This window comes from Hypanus sabinus, chromosome 9 (assembly GCF_030144855.1).
Source record: "Hypanus sabinus isolate sHypSab1 chromosome 9, sHypSab1.hap1, whole genome shotgun sequence".
NCBI classification, from domain to species: domain Eukaryota; kingdom Metazoa; phylum Chordata; class Chondrichthyes; order Myliobatiformes; family Dasyatidae; genus Hypanus; species Hypanus sabinus.
Window position 1 is genome coordinate 15352221 of NC_082714.1, and position 18832 is coordinate 15371052.

Consider the following 18832-nt stretch of genomic DNA (forward strand, 5'->3'; position numbering starts at 1 on the left):
GATTTACCAAAATGAGGTCTGGGCATGGAACAGTAGGCATTCCTTATCTTAGTATAACAATGGTCTAGTGTGTTGGGATCTCTGGTGCTACGGGTTATATGCTGATGGTAATTGGGCAGGGTTTTCTTCAAAGAAACCTGTTTGAAGTTCCGGACTATGGTTTGAAATGTGCTTGGTTGGACTGTTTCTTGTTTGGAGACAGCATCATGCAGTACCTCAAAGTAGAGGAAAAGAATTTTAACAAAGCAAGTTGGGATAGCTGAAACCTGATTGGATGAGGACTAACCACTCAGGAGGGATGGATGTAGGGGTATAAATCCCAGGCATCATCCTTGATGAAGATGGCAGTTTGTCATCAAAACGTCAGTGAGTAGGACGAAGAATGAAAGTTTGACGTTAGGACCAAAATCATTCTTCAAGTTGGTGCCTCTCCCTTTCTGCCATGGCCCATTCTCCAATCAGATTCCTCTTTCTTCAGTTCTTTACCTTTCCCCCCTATCACCTCCCCACTTCTTCATCTTACTCACCCACCTGGCTTCATCTATCACCTTCTAGCCTGTACACCTTCCCCCTTCCTTTCTAGTGCTGATGAAGAATCTTGGCCTACAACATCAACTCTTTATTCCTCTCCATAGATGCTGCCTGACCTGGTAAGTCCTCCAGCATTTTGTGTGTGATACTCTGAATGTCCAGCATCTACAGAATCTCTTGTGTTTAATACTTTATGAAGACTACGTGGTGTGAGGTGAGAGACTTTTCAAAGCACATTTTGATTGGAGATGGGACAGAACCAGTTGGTGTGATCCATGTTGTACCCAAAAATAGATCAGCTGCAAGGGATTAAAGCCTATGTCTTACATTTCAACCAGCACTATTCTTACTGGAATCTCCTCCTGGCATGCATCATAGCCAATTGTCACTTGTTATCTTCACCGGTTAAGGGCTTAATTTATTTCCTTGAACGTAATAATATGGGATCTGAATTTATTTATATGAATAGTGGTTTCTTTTTGGAGTAGGTGAAATCTCCTGATGGTGTGGAGCATTCTGTCAGGTGAAAAATTAAATGCAAGTTTTTTTTTATATGAAGTGATCACTTAAAAAATCCCACAGCTCACATTATGTCCTGGCTGATTTCTGCTTTATTTAGAGTGGATGAAAGGACCAGAGGGTGCATCCTCAGATTACAAGGATGTCCCTTTTGTATAGAGATAAAGAGGAATTTCTTTAGCCAGAATGTTGAATATGTAGATTCATTGCCATGGGTGGCTGTAGAGACAAAGTCATTTGGTATACTTAAAGTGGAGGTAGATAGGTTCTTGATTAGCAAGGGAATCAAAGGTTATGGTGAGAAGGCAGAAGAATGGTGTTAAGCGGTATAATCAGCCACAATGGAATGGTAGAGCATTCTTGATGGGTCAAATAGCCTAATTCTGCTCCTATTTTTATGCCTTTATTTACCTTCCCATCATCCATTAAAACTAACACACATTTATCTCACTGCTACTTGCACGATCTGGCCATATTAGTACTGACAGGCACCTTTCCAGCATTTCTTTATAAGTATTTCATTGCTTGTAATGTTCCTGAATGGAATGCAAGTATTTTCTTTCCAACCACATTTTATTATTCTGTGCAGATGTTTATCGAATAATCTTTGTTGCATCTAGGTGGAGGTAAAGTGTGATGAGCCACTCTAATCTCACTCATTTCTCTGGCCCTTTCCTACAGGTTGCTTAGAGGTGGAATGTCAAGAGCCATGTAATAGCTTGAAAAATGGGTTCAGGTTGTAACTCTTCAGTCAGACACCTTTGGGGTGTTGCCAAACCACAGAAAATACTGGTTCTCAGAAATTGCCCAAAGAACTGCCTTGCCAGTTTGCAAAGCAAATCTCTTGAGTGGCCTCCCACTGTGAACCAGGTGCCTGCAATGTTGACCTTGGTAAATTAGTTGAGTTCTGTGCATTTTATTGACCCCCCCTCCATAACAGTAGATTTTTATAAAGCAAAAACTTCATGCCAACTTAAAGTTCCACCCCCCCATGCTGTTAATCTGATCAACTATTCTAGTTAACCATCCAACCTCCCTCTATTACTCCCATCACTTCACTGTAGACTCTTTAAACCACTTTTTATAATGTTATTTATATTGCAAATACATATTGGTATTCATGTATTTAGTTATTTTTTATTGAGATATAGCTCGGAATAAGCCCTTTGAGTTGTGCTGCCCTGCATTCTCCTGATTTCTGCGAACTAATGGCACCAAATTCAAAAAACATCTGGTCCTGAGATGTGCCTGATCACAGAATGTCATATCAGACTTGTCTTCTTTAGAAGCACTAGCTAAAACAATCCAAGTTTGCACATTGTATTGGATATTCCTGACTTCACAAAGATGTAGTATAGTTTGAGTAAAACAAATATAATAATAAATCTGCACTTGTCAACCCTACTGGTTGCCAAAGGAATTGGGATGGTCAACAGTTGGAAGTGCTTTGCCTTGCTCTCTGGAGTTAAGAAGAGAGATGGGCCCTAAAGGTGAACTTTATACTCCATATATTTACTAGTTTCACTACTAAGACATTCAACTACTGTTGAAACCCTGTTCATCATCTCTAGACTTCACTATTCCAGCCCATCCCTATCTGGCCGCAATTGTACTCTGACCATCCAAAACTCTGCTGTCCAAGTACTAACACTTGAAGTGAGTTTAAGCATCATTCAATGTCAGTCAGTAATCATTGCTGATCTCCACGGGTTCCTAATCACCATCTTGATTTCCTATCATGGCTTGAAAGTTCAAAGTAAATTTATTATCAAAATATGTATATGTCATCCTGAGGCTCACCTCCTTGCGTGCATACATAGTAAATCCAAGAAACACAATAGAATCAAGGAAAGACCACACCCAACCAGATGGACGAACCAAAATTAGAAGTTTGTGAAGACTGGGCAAGGTTTCACCCATGGGTCCTTTTAGTAAATTCCTGTATCCTTGCAAGATAACTACACATCTTTAATTCTGACCTTCCAATGACTCCTAAATGTAACTGATCCATCTTTAGCCACTTTATCTTCAGGTGCCAAGAGCGCAAGCTCTAAGATACATTCCACAATGCCTCTGCTTCTCTACTACATTCTGCCTCTAAGATGTTGCTTCAACCTACATCAAGTCTATTTTAAGCATTCACCCAGCCCCTCCTTATTTTGTAATAGTTCTATATTACTTAGTGTGGCTCCAGCACACATGCTGCTGGATTATTTAAGAATCTATCCAGCTAGCAGCACTAAAACGAGTGGCCACCAGGTGCTAGAGGCCAAAGATAGCACAAGTTTTATTTCTACACCACTTTTAACCTCATGACCTGAAACCTTCCTCACTTCTCTCATACGTGATGTTTAATGCAAGGTGTTTGGAGTCAAAACATGACAGCAGCAGGAAATCCAAAACAAAAAGAGTAGATGTGGTGGAAAAGCTCTTCAGGTCAGGCTCCATCGGTGGTGAGAGAGGAGTCAATGTTTCAGGTTGAGGGAATTCCAACAGAAATGCATTTTGACCCATTTCTCCCCTCTTGATCATCGACCACCCTATGCCAGTCTTTGCTATTTATATTTTTTCATAAATTCTATTTCTTTATTTTTCTGTAAAGGTCTACAAGGAAATGAATCTCAGGGTTGTATATGGTAACAAAAGTGTACCCTGTACTTTGATAGACTCCTTCATTGGTGTGATCTACTTTTCTCTTTCAGTCTGATGCGTTCCAAATTGTTTTTGTTGAAACTGCCACCTCTTAAAGCACAGTAGTGTATCACATTACAGCACCAGCTATACAATTAGGGTTCAATTCCTGCTTCTGCCTGTAAGGAGTTTATACACATCCTGTGGCTGTGTGGGTTTCCGCCTGCAGTCCAAAAACTTAAGGGTTAGGGTTAGTAAATTATGGAATCTTGGTGACACTGGCTGTCTGCCTGCAGCACAATCCTTGGACTGCGTGGGTTGTTGACCCAGACAACATATTTCCATGCACCTGTGACAACAAAGTTAATTGTTCCTTTAATTGTTGTCAGATCTTTTGATCTGCACCTTCAGATACACCTCCACCTTCCTCTCTACCTCAGTTTTCCTGTTGTAATGAAGACTCTTCGAGCAGAAGTGTCAGCTCTCTCCCCCCATAGGCATCACCTGATTTACTAAGCATTTCAGCACTGTCTTTGTTTTGATAAGGGCCACGTTGGCAGAAGACCAGGCACACACGACAATGAAGTTTCAGCTTTGCTGAAGCTACAACTGTGCACTGCATACCTGTAAGCACCTGAGACAACATGCTATAAGCACGGTGAAGAGGTCTAATTTCTACTAGATGAGGTCAAAATTCTGTAATTCACTTGCAAATAATAGTTCCAAATTAAATATTCTGCACACATATTAGAGTCGCCGAGGAACAGTATTGATTCAGTCCTGACGAAGGGTCTCGGCCCGAAATGTCGATAGTGCTTCTTCCTATAGATGCTGCCTGGCCTGCTGTGTTCCACCAGCATCTTGTGTGATTGATTTGGGCCCTTTGGCTCAGTCTGTGTTGACCAGGATGCCTGGCTAAACTAGTTCCATATTCCTCTAAACCTTTCTGATTCATGTACCAGTCCAAACACCCTTTAAATGCTGTTAATGTCTCAACCACTTCCTCTAGTAGCTCGTTCCATATACAGAACATCCCCTGGGTGAAAAGATTGCACCTCAAGTTCCATTGAATCGTCCTTCACATCAAGCAGTAGTAATCAAGGCATCTGGACTTGCTGTGTTGTCTAGAAGATGTTGCACCACTCATCCGAGAGCTTCTTCAGTTCTGATCCATGGTGGGTAGCTTTCCGGTTTATAAACTCTGAGTATTTGAAGATATAGCGATTCCATGAGGGTTGTTAAGTCGTAGAGGTAATGAGAGGGTCATTAATCTTATCTTTGTATGAATGGAGGCGTGAACTGTTGTGGAGACACTGGGGTAAAGGTGTTCGGACTGCATTGTAAGTGGCTGATAGGTGGTGTACCCCACCCCTCTGTTCACTACCCACCATGGATTGGAACTGAAGAAGCCTCCGGGATGCAGGACGAAACGCCTTCTCGGCAACACATCAAGTCCAGCTGCCTTGATTTACTACTGCTTGATATACAATGACCTGGATGACTGAGAACCTTCATAGACCTCTTCTTACTTCACCCTAAACCCATGCCCTCTCGTTCTTGGTTTTTCAACACTAGGAAAAAGACCCCATGTGCATTCATCCTATCTACTCCCTTGGGATTTCACACACATCTGTAAGATCACTTCTCATTTTCCCACCTCCTAGCCTGCTCAATCTGTCTCTAACTCAGTCCACTGAGTCCAAGCATCATCCTCACAAATATTTTCTGCACTCTCTTTGGGTTAATGGCATTGTTCATCTAGCAGGATGACTAAAATGAAACACAGTACTCCAAATGTGTCCTTGTCCGCAGCTTGTTACAACTGCAACACAACATCCTAACTCCTATACTCAATGCCCAAATGATTAGACCATAAGACATGGGATAGCAGAAGAACTACGCCATTCAACCCATCAAGTCTGCTCCACCATTTCACCATAGCTGATCCATTTCCCTCTCAATCCCAATCTCCTGCCTCCTCTCCACAACCTTATACACCCTGACTAATCAAGATCCTATCAAACTCTGCCTTAAATATACCCAATGACTTGGCTTCATAGCTGCCTGTGACAACAAATTCCACAGATTTACCACCCTCGGGCAAATGTGCCAAAAGCCATCTTCATCATTTTAGAACAATATTTTGATGATTTTCCATGTATTTAGTTTTAAGAACAGATTACGGGATACCGAGCTGCTAACACACAAAATGCTGGAGGAACTCAGCAGGCCAGGCAGCATCTATGGAAAAGAGTACAGTCGACATTTTGGGCTGAGATCCTTCACCAGGACTGGAGAAAAAAAGCTGGGGAGTAGATTTCAAAGGTGGGGGAGAGAGAGAAACACAAGGTGATAGGTGAAACTGGGAGGGGGAGGGATGAAGTAAAGAACTGGGAAGTTGATTGGTGAAAGAGGTACAGCGCTGGAGAAGGGGGGAGTCTCGGTGATGGGCAGGCAAGGAGATAAGGTGAGAGAGGGAAAAGGGGATGGGGATTGGTGGGGGGTGGGGATTACTGGAAGTTTGAGAAATCGAGGTTGGAGGCTACTCAAATGGAGTACAAGGTGTTCCTCTGGCCTAAGTGTGGCCTCATCATGACAGGCCATGGATGGACACAGCGTTATTGGAATGAGAAGTGGAATTAAAATGGGTGGCTACCAGGAGATCCCTGTTTTTCTGGCGGATGGGGCATAGACGCTCAGTGAGGCGGTCTCCCAATCTACGTCGGGTCTCACCAATACATACTGATATTACTTGGTAAATACCATTTACCAAGAGGCCAATTCTGAAAATGAAGTTTGGAATAAAGTTGAACATAATCTTCCTCTTCTCAAAAACTGCTCTTGTTAGTAGATATACAAATAACTGTACACTCCACAAAATAGATAAATATTCATGTCAGAAAATGAAACACAGATGCACAATACATGACAGTGTTTTCAAATACAAAACCAATATAAATGCAGACTGTGAAAATAGAATGAGATTCAGGATGCATAAAATACTACACAGACTACAAATGTCTGTGGAATTGTTACAAACTTGTAGCAACAGGCATAATACAAATCATTCCACAGTGGGAAAGGAGAGATGCATTGAGACCTGCTCAAATACTGTCAAAATTGGCAGGAAATGGAATATTTTCTGCACAACAAAACCTAAAACTGGCATGATCTGGCCATGGGGTGACTGGAATTTCTGATTTCTGACCAAGAGAACTTGGTGCCATAACATAACCCAAATGGTCTTGGATTATTTTCACACTTGAAACTTTCCTTTATAAAAGGTCAATTGCTTAAAAAAAATACTTTTAAGCAGCTTTCTTGGCTCAGTCATGGCTGTTGACATAATTCAACTGTATACATGTGATCCAAGAACTATGTTCACTTTTTAACCATTCAATTAATGGTTGGCGTCAAAGCTGTAGTGTTGTGAGTCCATACTGAACATTCAGTTTTAAGAAATTTGCTTTATTTCGAGAAGGCAGAGTCCAGGCGCTGAGCAGTGATCACTATATTAAACAAAAAGAAATGAATAAGTTAGAATAAAACTGTACAAAGGCCTTTTAAAAAAAATCAAGTTTTTAATAATTAAAGGAAAATGATAGGGACTAGTGAAAGAATCTCAAATGAGGGAATATAGTTACAAGGGGAGAATGCCAAGTTCACCTGTGTCGAGTTTTTCAAAATATCCACCTCTTGCTATCCGTGATATGATATAGATGGTGGCCGTTGATGAGAGCAAGATGTCTCCTGAGAAAGAAATTTCTACAAAAGCCACTGTGCTGACCGTAAAATATTAAACAAGAAATGAGTATCACTACTGGTCACCAAGACTGAGCAAACCTTGAGATTGACACCAAAATCTTTCAAATTGAGGTGATTAAGAACACCTTACTGGGGCTAGAGCATTTCTGGAATTCTCTACCCTCAAGGGTTGTGGAGGTCAGACTATTGGAGCTATTACAAGAGGAATTAGATACGTTTTTGAAGGATCAGAAAATTGAGGACTATGGGGAGTTAGATGGGGCAGATAAGACATGACCATACTGATGGACGGAATGGTCTGTTCCTGTTTTCTTATGTTCACTTATTTATTCCTTTACTCTCCCTTGTTTCTCCTCAGCTCACTCTGCACCCTCTCTCTCCAGCATCTCATATTAGGACTTTCAAAGTCCTGGCTTCACTTACACTGGTTTAGTTAAGAGGATGGTAGAAGCATTGTCATCTATTCAGCTCTCTTGGGTTGGGGCAGATGATGTTATTCAAGAGAATTAAAAAAAAACACAGTAATTACATTAATCATGAGAATTTGAATTGCTGGCAACACGGCAGTCTTTTATAACAATTTAGATATGTGTTAAATATGCTAGACTACAGCCAAATGTCAGGAACAGCGTACAGAAAAATTATTAGTGGCATTGTGAATGGATTAGTGACTTGTGTTATGAAGGTACCACATCTCTGAGGGGCTGAAGGAGCGGGAGCAGCCCCCTCCTTCCGGAGAATCGCAAGATCGCTATTAATTCGGGACTCGGAAGTGAGAGACAATGCAATGGTTTTGACCATTTGTTCTTAGAGGCACCTGTGTCACGTGCAAGTGCCGGCTACGTGACAACTACCATGAACCTGAACACCCTCGGGCCATGTGGCGGTGGAGATTGCATCCCCCTACTTTGATGGACAGCTCCAACTCTGCAAGTAAAGATAAAAGCGGACTGCAGGAGGCAGTACCCTAGCGATGCACCAGAGGAACTTGCTCGCTCAACGCTCCCGGGAGAGCTGGAAGCCACTCAATGCCACGTGTGCTCCTAACTCCTTTGCCTGGGGAGCGGGTGGCTGATACTACCGAGAAGGACTTCGAACTAACAACGGGGAAACCAACGCTCCCCTGATTTTAACGGAGTGGTCAAAAAGATACGGGCAAGTCTTCTTTTCATTCTCACCGATCCCTCTAAGACACGTGAAACCCAGCAATTCCTCGAAAGACTTCTGAATGACTCTTTAGATTTCCAATGGACAAAAAATATTATCCCCTAGACAACAGCCGAGATTAATGATGATTATGACTATATCCGGGCTTTAGATTGCGTATTGGTGATGTGCATTATCTGAATGTTTGCATTAACCTTACTTTTGTGCCCCTTTATAAATAAAAACGTTTGAAAATAGTGACACCAGACTTCAACAGACCTCTCTATCTTTGCTGGTAAGTTATCCAGTTACGGGATACATAACACTTGTAAAACATTTATTGTATGTTTTACCTATTTATTCCAGGCAGCAGGACAACGCAAAGCATGCCACTGGGTATTCCTCTGAAGAGCCGTCCAACACGTCGATCCAGAGTCCGTATCACATTTTTCACCTCTTGCTCCTATTCAATATAACATATTTTAGCAACAGGGCCAGAAGTAAGAATTACATTTGTCTCCCTGCAATCTGTTGCTCTCCTGTATCCCACACTCCCTGTTACTACTCTATATCGGTCCTTCAGAATGGCATCACCAGGCTTTAAACCTTAAACGTTTCTCTGGAGCTCTACTGATATTAATTAAATGCAGCACAAGAGGAAGGTATGGCATTTATTTTGATCTCGAGTTATCAATAAAGCTCTGCAACTCCTGCATGGCCAATTTAATCGCAAGTTAAGGTTTTCTACCTCTTCCCCGCCAATACCCAGCCCAAGTGGTTTGAATCATTTTGTTCTGTTTACTACTATTATGCATTACTTACAGCAAAAGTGAAGTGGGTACCCTAATCCATGTTTTAAACAAAATCAGCTGATACGGAGCTTGTACTAGATTAGATTGTTGTCATAAACACTCAGTGACCACTTTATGAGACATCTCCTGTACCTAATTGTGTCCTCTGGTTTTAACCACTCCCACAATAGGAAACATCCACTCCACGTCCACACCGTCAAGGCTTTTCATCATTCATTAGGTTTCAAGGAGCTCACCCCTCATTCTTCTGAATTGCAGTGAATGCAGGTTCAATAATGGGGCTACTGGGTGTATGTTCATGGTCTTCTGCTGCTGTAGCCCATCCACTTCAAGGTTTGACATGTTATGGATTCAGAGATGCTCTTCTGCACACCGCTGTTGTAATGTGTGGTTATTTGAGTTGCTGTCAACTTGAACCAGTGTGGCCATTCTCCTCTTACCTCGCTCATTAACAAAATATTTTGGCCCACAGTACTGCCGCTCACTGGATGTTTTTGTTGATTTTCCACACCTTTCTCTGTGAACTCTAGAGATTATATTTCTTCCCCTTTCTGATGTTTGGTCTGAACAACAACTGAACCTCTTGACTGTGCCTACATGATCTTATGCTTTGAGTTGCTGCCATTTGATTGGCTGATTAGATATTTGCATTAACGAGCAGGTGTACAGGTGTACCTAATAAAGTGGCCACTGAGTGTCTATCAGGGAGCATGGAGCTCAGAGTAAACAGGACAATAAATATAAGTGGTAAGGGCAAAGCACAGCATGGTACAAAGATCGTACAGTGCAATCTGAGGTAGTCTAAAATGAAATGCTAACAGTGGACGGCTCCATTCCCTCAACCAGCCTAGAGGCTTTATAAATGTTTTAGAATTAGCACAGCTGAAACTTACACATTGAGAAAGCTTCTCTTTTTTCCTCTCAGAAGACTGACTGCTTAGAGACGGCGTGTCAGGTACCCTGGGGCTGACAGCAGTGTAGGATTCCTGAGTGGCCCAGGTCTGAAGGTGGTATGGAGTGAGTGCTCTTTGAACACTTAGGTAACTGTTCTTCAGTTTTGTTCCATTCATGGCTGTCTGAGCCTTCAAGGCACTCTCAGGGTTTCCATATTCTGGAAGGTAGACACAAAGTTCAGCAATTACATGAGATTTGCTTCACAAAATTAAAAAGTTCAAAGTAAATTTATTATTAAATTATGTATATTTTCTTGCGGGCACTCACAGTAGAACAGAGAAATACAATACAATCAATGAAAAACTACGCACAAACGTGCAAAAGAAGACATCCAAAACAAAGTAAATAAATAATACTGGAAACATGAATTGTAGAGTCATTGGAAGTAAGTCCGTAAGTTGTGGAATAATTTCAGAGTTAAAAGTTAGTGAAGTTATCCACACTGGTTAACTTCACTAACCCGATGGTTAGTGGGTAATAACTGCTCCTGAACCTGGCGGTGTGGGACCCAAGGCTCCTGTACTTCCTTTTTGATGGCAGCAGTGAGAAAAGAGCATGGTCTCAATGGTGGGGGTGTTTGCTTTCTTGTGGCAAAGCCTCTATTAGATGTGCTCAACGGTGGTGAGGGCTTTGCCTGTCATAGACTGAGCTCTACTTGTCATGTCATTATGCTATGTTAAGTTAGGTCATTATGCTACATTTATGATCCACAGAAGCCAATTTTTGCTCTTCTTCATCCGATAGCAAAGGACTGGGCTCAGCAAGGAAGTCATGACCAATACCACCCTTCTGTGCTGCTCCATTCCTCTAAATATAATGCTGTCCCAAAACCCTCTACAGCCTAGTGCCAAACGAACCTCTTTTTAATCACATCTATGAATCCAAAATAACGGTAAAAATAATTTTGTAAGACTATTATGTAGCTCCTCCAAAATAGTTCCAAACACAAAGGATTTCTGGCAGGTTCCCAAGATACACAACAGGCAAATCTGAATCCTGATTGTCCAACTCAACTATGGACAATGCCAAAACAAGGTTTGAATTACAATTCAAATTCCAAGAAGCAAACACAGCATAGCTTCAAGTATTTATCCTCACACATTTAAAAAAGTCAAACTCTTATAAAGTTAACTATTAATTTCCAAAATTCCTCCGTAAAATCTGTGGCCTAAATTCCCTGGTTCTATATAAGAACGGCCATTCACATTAGGTACCTTCTAATATGTATGTTTACGTTGTGGTCTTCTGCTACTGTAGCCCATCCACTTCTAAGTTCAATGTGTTGTATATTCAGAGATGCTCTTCTGCACACCACTGTTGTAACACGTGGTTCTCGGAGTTGCTGCTGCTTTCCTGTCAGTTTTTCACACCATTCTCAGTACACTCTAGACTACTCTGTATGAAAATCCCAGGAGATCAGCAGTTCTTGAGAAACCACCCAGTCTGGTACCAACAATCATTCCATCGTCAAGGCCATTTAGATCACATTTCTTCCCCATCTGATGTTTGCTCTGAACAAGTGAACCTCTGGATCATGTCTGCATACTTTTATGCACTGTGTTGCTGTCACACGATTGGCTGAACAGATATTTGCATTAACAAGCCAGTGTACAAGTGTACCTAATATAGTGGCCACTGAGTGTAATCACAAACAAGAGAAAATCTGCAGATGTTGTAAATGAAAGAAATATACTCAAAATGTTGGAGCAACTTAGCAGGTTAGGCAGCATCTATGGAAAAGAGTAACAGTAAACAGGACTGATGAAAGGTCTTGGCCTGAAAACATTGGCTGTTTACTTTTTTCCATAGATGCTGCCTGGCCTGCTGAGTTCCTCTAGCAATTTCGTGTGTGCCACTGACTGTATATAAGGTTTTAGTCTATAAACTTAGCAAGAAGCCAGTTCCTAACTTTGAAGTTTTCACAGTGTAAGAGCCAAGTCTCTGCCAACAGTGAACCAGCAATGAGGACATTGGTGACCCAGCATCTCTTCTTGGGTAGCTCTTCATACTTAACTAGATAAGAAATCTTCCCGGAGAATACCAGGTATGAACCAATATTCTGTCAACCCGAGGTAGCATTTTTGAGAATGAACACACTTGGATGTTAACGTAAACCAAAAGAAGTTTTATGGTTCTTTCACGAGGAAAACTGCAGATGCTGGAAATTCAAACAACACACACAAAATGCTGGTGGAACACAGCAGGCCAGGCAGCATCTATAAGGAGAAGCACTGTCGCCGTTTCGGGCCGAGACCCTTCGTCATGGTCACCCTTTATGGTTCTATCATCATTCTAAATATTGGTATGTGATTCCCAGGTATACAGTTTAACTTATTTATGACAGAATTGTCAAATGCTTTGACCAATTTGAACTGTTGATCTACTCACTGATAAAACAATCCTTATTCTTTGCATTAGGTTTATCACCCACAGAAATTACTGCTTCAATGTGTCCAAATTGGCTAAATTTCTCTGCAATGTCTTCCAAAGTCAACAGACTTTGCTGAATTCCAGCCACATAAACAACAGCCTGATTTGTGATGTCTTTCTCTAGTTTCTTTAGGATTGTTTCACAATCCAAGGATTTTTCACTCATGGGTCTTTGAACCTAGAAAGAAAGAAGAAATGTGTTTTAATTCTCAATTGTCTTGAGCATTAACATTGTTAGGAATACGTTTGGGAGAGTGGACGATGCCCTTAATTTGAATCAAATTTTAAACACATGGAAAGGAAAATCTTCCCTGTCCTCAGGCATAAAATTCCTTCGAAAGTGTGTCTACGCACAATTAATTCATGCTTGAATGCTCTATTTCTACATCTGAAGACTGCCTAGGTCTGACTGTACCTCTAGCACTAACTATTTTTAAGCTCTCTCTTGCTCTGGCTCTAGTTCTGTATCTCTATCCCAACCAACTTACTCAGAGACATGAGGATGGTTGGTGTGGAAAGAGGCACATTTAAATCAAAATAATGGATAAAGTTTTATATATTTATACTTTCAGAAGCTGATATATAGAATCCAGTAAAATACAATCAGAAAATCATGTCTGCGAACCTAGAAAAACAACTAATTCTGAGCCACAATATTGATGGACAGTGCAGCTCAATGCCATCTTGACCCAAACAGCAGTTTTTGCCCCTTCCTCTTCATTTACTACCCCTGACCACTACCTCATATCTGTCCCTAAACACTAACCCGACCCCCTAACTCTCATGTTGTTCCCCCAAATCATCACTATGAACCCAAAAAAAAAACTAGTTGAGCCATGACATTGACGGACAAAGTAGTTCCACAGTGTCTTGATCCGAATCTGAGGTGACAGAAACGTCATGTAGGAATTACATAGCAGAAAACATAGTGGTCAAACTATACTGTGCTGGCATTTAATCCCATTAAAGGCTGAAACTCTAACATTACTGTCCACCCCTGTTCAGTTAATCTGTTATTCTTGTTCTCTTTTTTCCATATACACTGAATGGCTACTTTATTAGGAACCTCCTACGGCCCATCCACGTTGAGGATCAACATATTGTGTGTTCAGAGATGTCGTTCTGCACAACAATACCGTAACACATGGTTATTTGAGTTATTGTCATAGGACACAGAACATAGAACAGTACAGCCCATGAACAGGTCCTTCGGCCCACAATGTTGGTGCTGGACAATTTAAATTAGGAATCAAATTGCCAGCTAATCTCTTCTGCTGACACAATGTCCATATCCTTCGTCATATTCATGTGCCTATCTAAATGTCTCTAAGAGTCCCTAGTGTATCTGGCTTTACCACCACCCCAGGCGGCACATTCCAGGCACCCACCACTCTGTAAAGAGTTGTCCCTCACATCTCCTTTGAGATAAGTCTCTCTTAACTTAAATGCACGCCCTCTGGTATTAGACATTTCAACCCTGGGAAAAAGATACTGTCTGTCTACTCTATCTACTGTCTGTCTACTCTCTCATAAGCTTATAAATCTCTTATCAGATCTCCCCCCAGCCTCCACTGCTCAAGAGAAAACCACCCAAATTTGTCCAGCCTCTCATTGTAACACATGCCCTCTAACCCAGATGGTGTCCTGGTAAACCTCTTCTGAACCCTCTCCAAAATCTTGACATCCTTCCTATAATGGGGCAACTAGAAATGTATGCAATACTGCAGATATGACCAGATAAAGCTGCAACATAACCTCCTGACTCTTGAACTGAATGGCTTGATTAATAAAGGCAGGCATGCCCTATGCCTTCTTAACTACCCGTCAACCTGTGTAGCCTCTTTCAGGGAGTTATGAACTTGGATCCCAAGATCCATCAGCTCATAAACACTGTTTTGCCCTGAACAGTGTACTGTCTCTTTACATTTAACCTTCCAAGGTGGAACTCTTCACCTTTAACTGGGTTAAACTCCATCTGCCATTTCTCTGCCCGTGTCTGCAACTGATCTGTATCCCACTGTGCTAGTCTACTACACCATCCACAACACAACAAATATATATGTCATCTACAAGCATACTAACACACCCACCACATTTTCATCCAGGCCAATTATATACATATCCATCATCACCAACATGTGCTGTGCCTTATGACATGGGTGATCATGGTCCACGACCTGATTGTTCCTGGCAATTTTTTCCACAGAAGTGGCTTGCCATTGGCTTCTTCTAGGCAGTGCCTTTACAAACGGGTGACCCCAGCCATTTCCAATACTCTTGAGAGATTATATGCCTGGTGTCAGTGGTCGCACAACCAGAACTTATGACATGCACGAGCAGCTCATATGACCATCCAACTGCTCTCATGGCTTCACGTGACTCTGATCTGGGGGGGGGTGGGGATTGGTTAAGCAGGTGCTACACCTGGCCCAAAGGGTAACCTGCAGGATAGTGGAGGGAAGGATTGCCTTACACCTCCTTTGGTAGAGACATATCTCTATCCCGCCACCCAATATACGTATCCAAGTTATTTACATACGCCCTCCTGTCAGCATGAAACAGATTGTCCATTCTCCTCTGACCTCTCTCGTTAACAAAGCATTTTCACCCACTGAACTGCCACTCATTGGATGTTTTCTGTTTTTCGTATCCTTCTCTGTAAAGTCCAAAGACTGCTTGCATGAAAATCCCAGGAGATCAGCAGTTTCTGAGATACTCAAACCACCCTGATTAGCACCAACATTAATTCCACGATCAATGTCACTTAGGTCACATTTCTTTCTCATTCTGATGTTTGGTCTGACCAAACTTGCAACCTACAATGCTCCTGCTGTTCTCTGTCCCAATATTTATGTAGTATTCTGCTGATTTTTTTCCCCAAAGTTATGCTGATACATCAAGAAAGTTCCAGGAAATTCCTGGTGCTAGAGTTGTTGCTAGCACGTGAGGAGCCATACCGGAATCCAGCTTGAGCTGAAAAGTCGAGTGTTCCTATGTCTCCACAGGTGCTGCTTGACCCACTGAGTTCCTCCAGCAGTTCATTTGCTCCAGAACTCAGCTGCATAATCCCGACCACCCAGGACATCTTCAAGAGGTGGTGCCTCAAGAATAAATCCATCAGTGAGGACCCTCACCACTTGGAACATACCCTCTTCTCATTACTACCATCAGGGAGGAGGCACAGGAGCCTGAAAATCCACACTCAACAATTCAGAAACAGCTTCTTTCCTCTGCCATCAAATTTCTGAATGGTCCACGAACCCTACCTCATGATTCCTCTTTTTGCACATCATTTATATCTTTTGGAAATTATAGTAATTTTTGTGTCTTTGCACTGTATTGCTCCTGCAAAACAACACATTTCATGTCATATATGACAGTGATAATAAACTTGATTCTAACATTCTCTTTCTTCCATCCAATGACCTCCTCTGCCATTTAAACAACCTTCTTTCTCTCATTTCCTGATGGAGTCTTCAATTTAAAACATTTACTGTTTCTCTTTCCATGGATGCTGCCTCCTCTGCTGAGTTTTTCATCAATCTCCATTTTTATTCAAGACTTTCAACACCTACACTTTTAAAAAAATCATGCAATGTATTATATATTGGAACACACTGGATTAGTAAGGGTTCATAAGGGTTCATCAGGCTCCTGACCCAGAGTACATAACTTCACTCATCCTAACACTCAACTGATTCCTACCGATAGACATGCATTTAAGGGCTCTACATCTCATATTCTCAATATTATTTGTTGTCATTTACATATTGGTTGTTTGCCCATCTTTGTGTGTAATTTGTTATATTGATTCTATCGTGTTTACTGTGAATGGCCACAAGAAAACGAATCGCAGGGTTGTACGTATATGGTGGTACTTTGATAACACATTTATGTTGAAATTTGAACTTTGTTGTGCATGAGAGAACTGTATGTTATTACCTTAATGAGGAATCCAGCCACAATGCTTCCATTCAGTGTTTCTACAGCAATCAATGCACTTTCAGGCACCTTGTACTGAACCCGCACATAAGGCTGTAAAGGGAATGAGAGAAGTTACAGAACTGCTAGAACCACTTCCTTGAAATTTCCTTTACCCAGTTCTTAGTTTACTTCTGTAAAATGATTATTTACACAGTTCATTTCACAATCTCAGTGGGTTCAAGTATTAGTTTACCAAGTGAGTTTACAGAGTCATAGAACACTACAAACTCCACCATAAGCCTGGATGTGAAAGAAGGGGTGGGCATGGGATTGCATCCTGTAAAACCCCAAAGCTATGGAAAAACCAACAGAAGCTCCAAAGACATCCCTGGCAGAGGAAGGATCTTTGCCTAGAAGACCTGTGTAGTCAGTGGTGAAATCAGAAGCCCCAGGGCTGATCAGCTTTCAGCTCAGGACTGAGGACTCTGGTAAGCTGATGTCAGTGGCTGATGCCCCAACAGGGACGATTGGCTTAAGAAGACAAAGAACTCTGTAACACAGAGAAAAGGCTCTTCAGTCCATCTCGTCCATGCCAAATGTGGAGAGTAGCAAGTTTGTAAAAGAGATCATGTTAAGTAGATTTAATGAATACTTCTTCCAGTAAGATTGGCCAAGGAACAGAAGACCAACAGAATTTTCCCACTCTCCATAAAGTAATGCTACAAAGTGTTCAGTAACCATTCGAGTGATAAAAGTTAGCATCGTGTTTCCTTAGAAGTTTGGCACCCTCATAATATAGCACACCACTGTACAACACAGGAGTGACAACCCGGTTTGCACACATGACTCAAGATGGCAATACCATTCTGGGGAAATCAAATTAATACTAATAATGTGAAAGATGAATTCTTGGAATACACACTATGTGCAGATTCACTATTAAGTCTAAACACAGAAAACCTACAGCACTATACAGGCCCTTATAAAAGGTTGTGCCAAACACGTCCCTACTCTTTTTTTCCCCCAATTTGCTTTATTTGAATGAAAATAGAATCAACTGAGAAAATGCTTAGTTTAGATCTAATACAATGAAATAGAAAAGGGTTGCTTATTGTGTTGTAAAGGGGACCCCAGAGAAACGGTGATTATTTATGGCTGAAATTTAAATTAATTTCAAAAATGAAATAAATCAATCCATAACCAAGGTTTTCGTTCTAAATAAATAAAATGATTAAGGTATGAAAGGCACCCCAGCTACATCAGACCAGCAAACTACATTAAACAAAATGTCAGCAGACAGGAAAAAATTAACACTAATAAATAATACAGGAATAATATCAGCAACAACACATAATATTTAAGGGACAAAAATATGGCAAGAATAGCGGTTCAGCATTGGAGACATTAAAAATATTATATTTAAGGAAAATGCTTATAAACTTGCTAGAAAGACAAGAGCATTAAAATGAAAAGACTACAATATAAACGCAGAATAAAGTGCTGTGATTTCAAAACGCATTGGTCAGACCACATTTGAAGTATGGAGAGCAGCTTTGGGCCCCCTATTAGACCATACGACCATAAGATACAGGAGCAATCAAGAATCAATCCTGACCGATCAAGAATCTATCACTTTCCGCCTTAAAGACTCCACAGCTGCAAAAGGGCAAAGAATTCCATAGATTCACCATCTCGGAAAGGGTGCGCTGGCATTGGAGAGGGTCCCAAAGAGGTGTATGAGAATGATCCCAGGAACGAAAAGGTTAAAGCATGGGCACATTTGATGGCTCTGAGCCTGCACTCACTGGAGCTTAGAAGGATGAAGGGGCGTCCCATTGAAACCTACTGTATTTTGAAATGTCTAGATAGAGAGGACTTCGAGAGGATGTTTCCAATAGCGGGAGTGCCTAGGACCAGAGGGCAGAGGGCATAGCCCCAGAATAGAAGGGGGAATCCCTTTAGAATAGAGTTGAGGAAGAAGTTCCTTAGGCCAGAGGATGATGAATCTGTAGAATTTATTGCTACAGATTTTTTAAGTGGAGGGCATCGAAGATTACAGAGAAGGCATTAGAATGGTGTTGAGAGGGGATACTAAATCAGTAATGTTTGAGTGACACAGC

At 41.3% G+C, this 18832-nt stretch overlaps 1 protein-coding gene across 8 annotated transcripts in view; it reads right to left on the reverse strand.

The window, feature by feature from the left end:
• Positions 1-6561: 6561 nt before the first annotated feature.
• Positions 6562-18832, reverse strand: part of LOC132399115 (RNA exonuclease 5-like) — a 62843-nt gene continuing 50572 nt past the window's right edge. For 6 of the 8 annotated variants that reach the window (XM_059979095.1, XM_059979098.1, XM_059979093.1 and 3 more), the window contains 6 exons: positions 16731-16823; positions 12747-12966; positions 10298-10515; positions 8946-9055; positions 7348-7463; positions 6562-7190 (listed from right to left, as the gene is read on the reverse strand). In XM_059979095.1, coding sequence (XP_059835078.1) covers positions 7150-7190; positions 7348-7463; positions 8946-9055; positions 10298-10515; positions 12747-12966; positions 16731-16823 — 798 coding nt within the window. In that variant the 3' untranslated portion in view covers positions 6562-7149. The remainder of the gene's footprint in view (positions 7191-7347; positions 7464-8945; positions 9056-10297; positions 10516-12746; positions 12967-16730; positions 16824-18832) is intronic. The other 2 variants (XM_059979099.1, XM_059979100.1) reach the window with 2 other exon arrangements.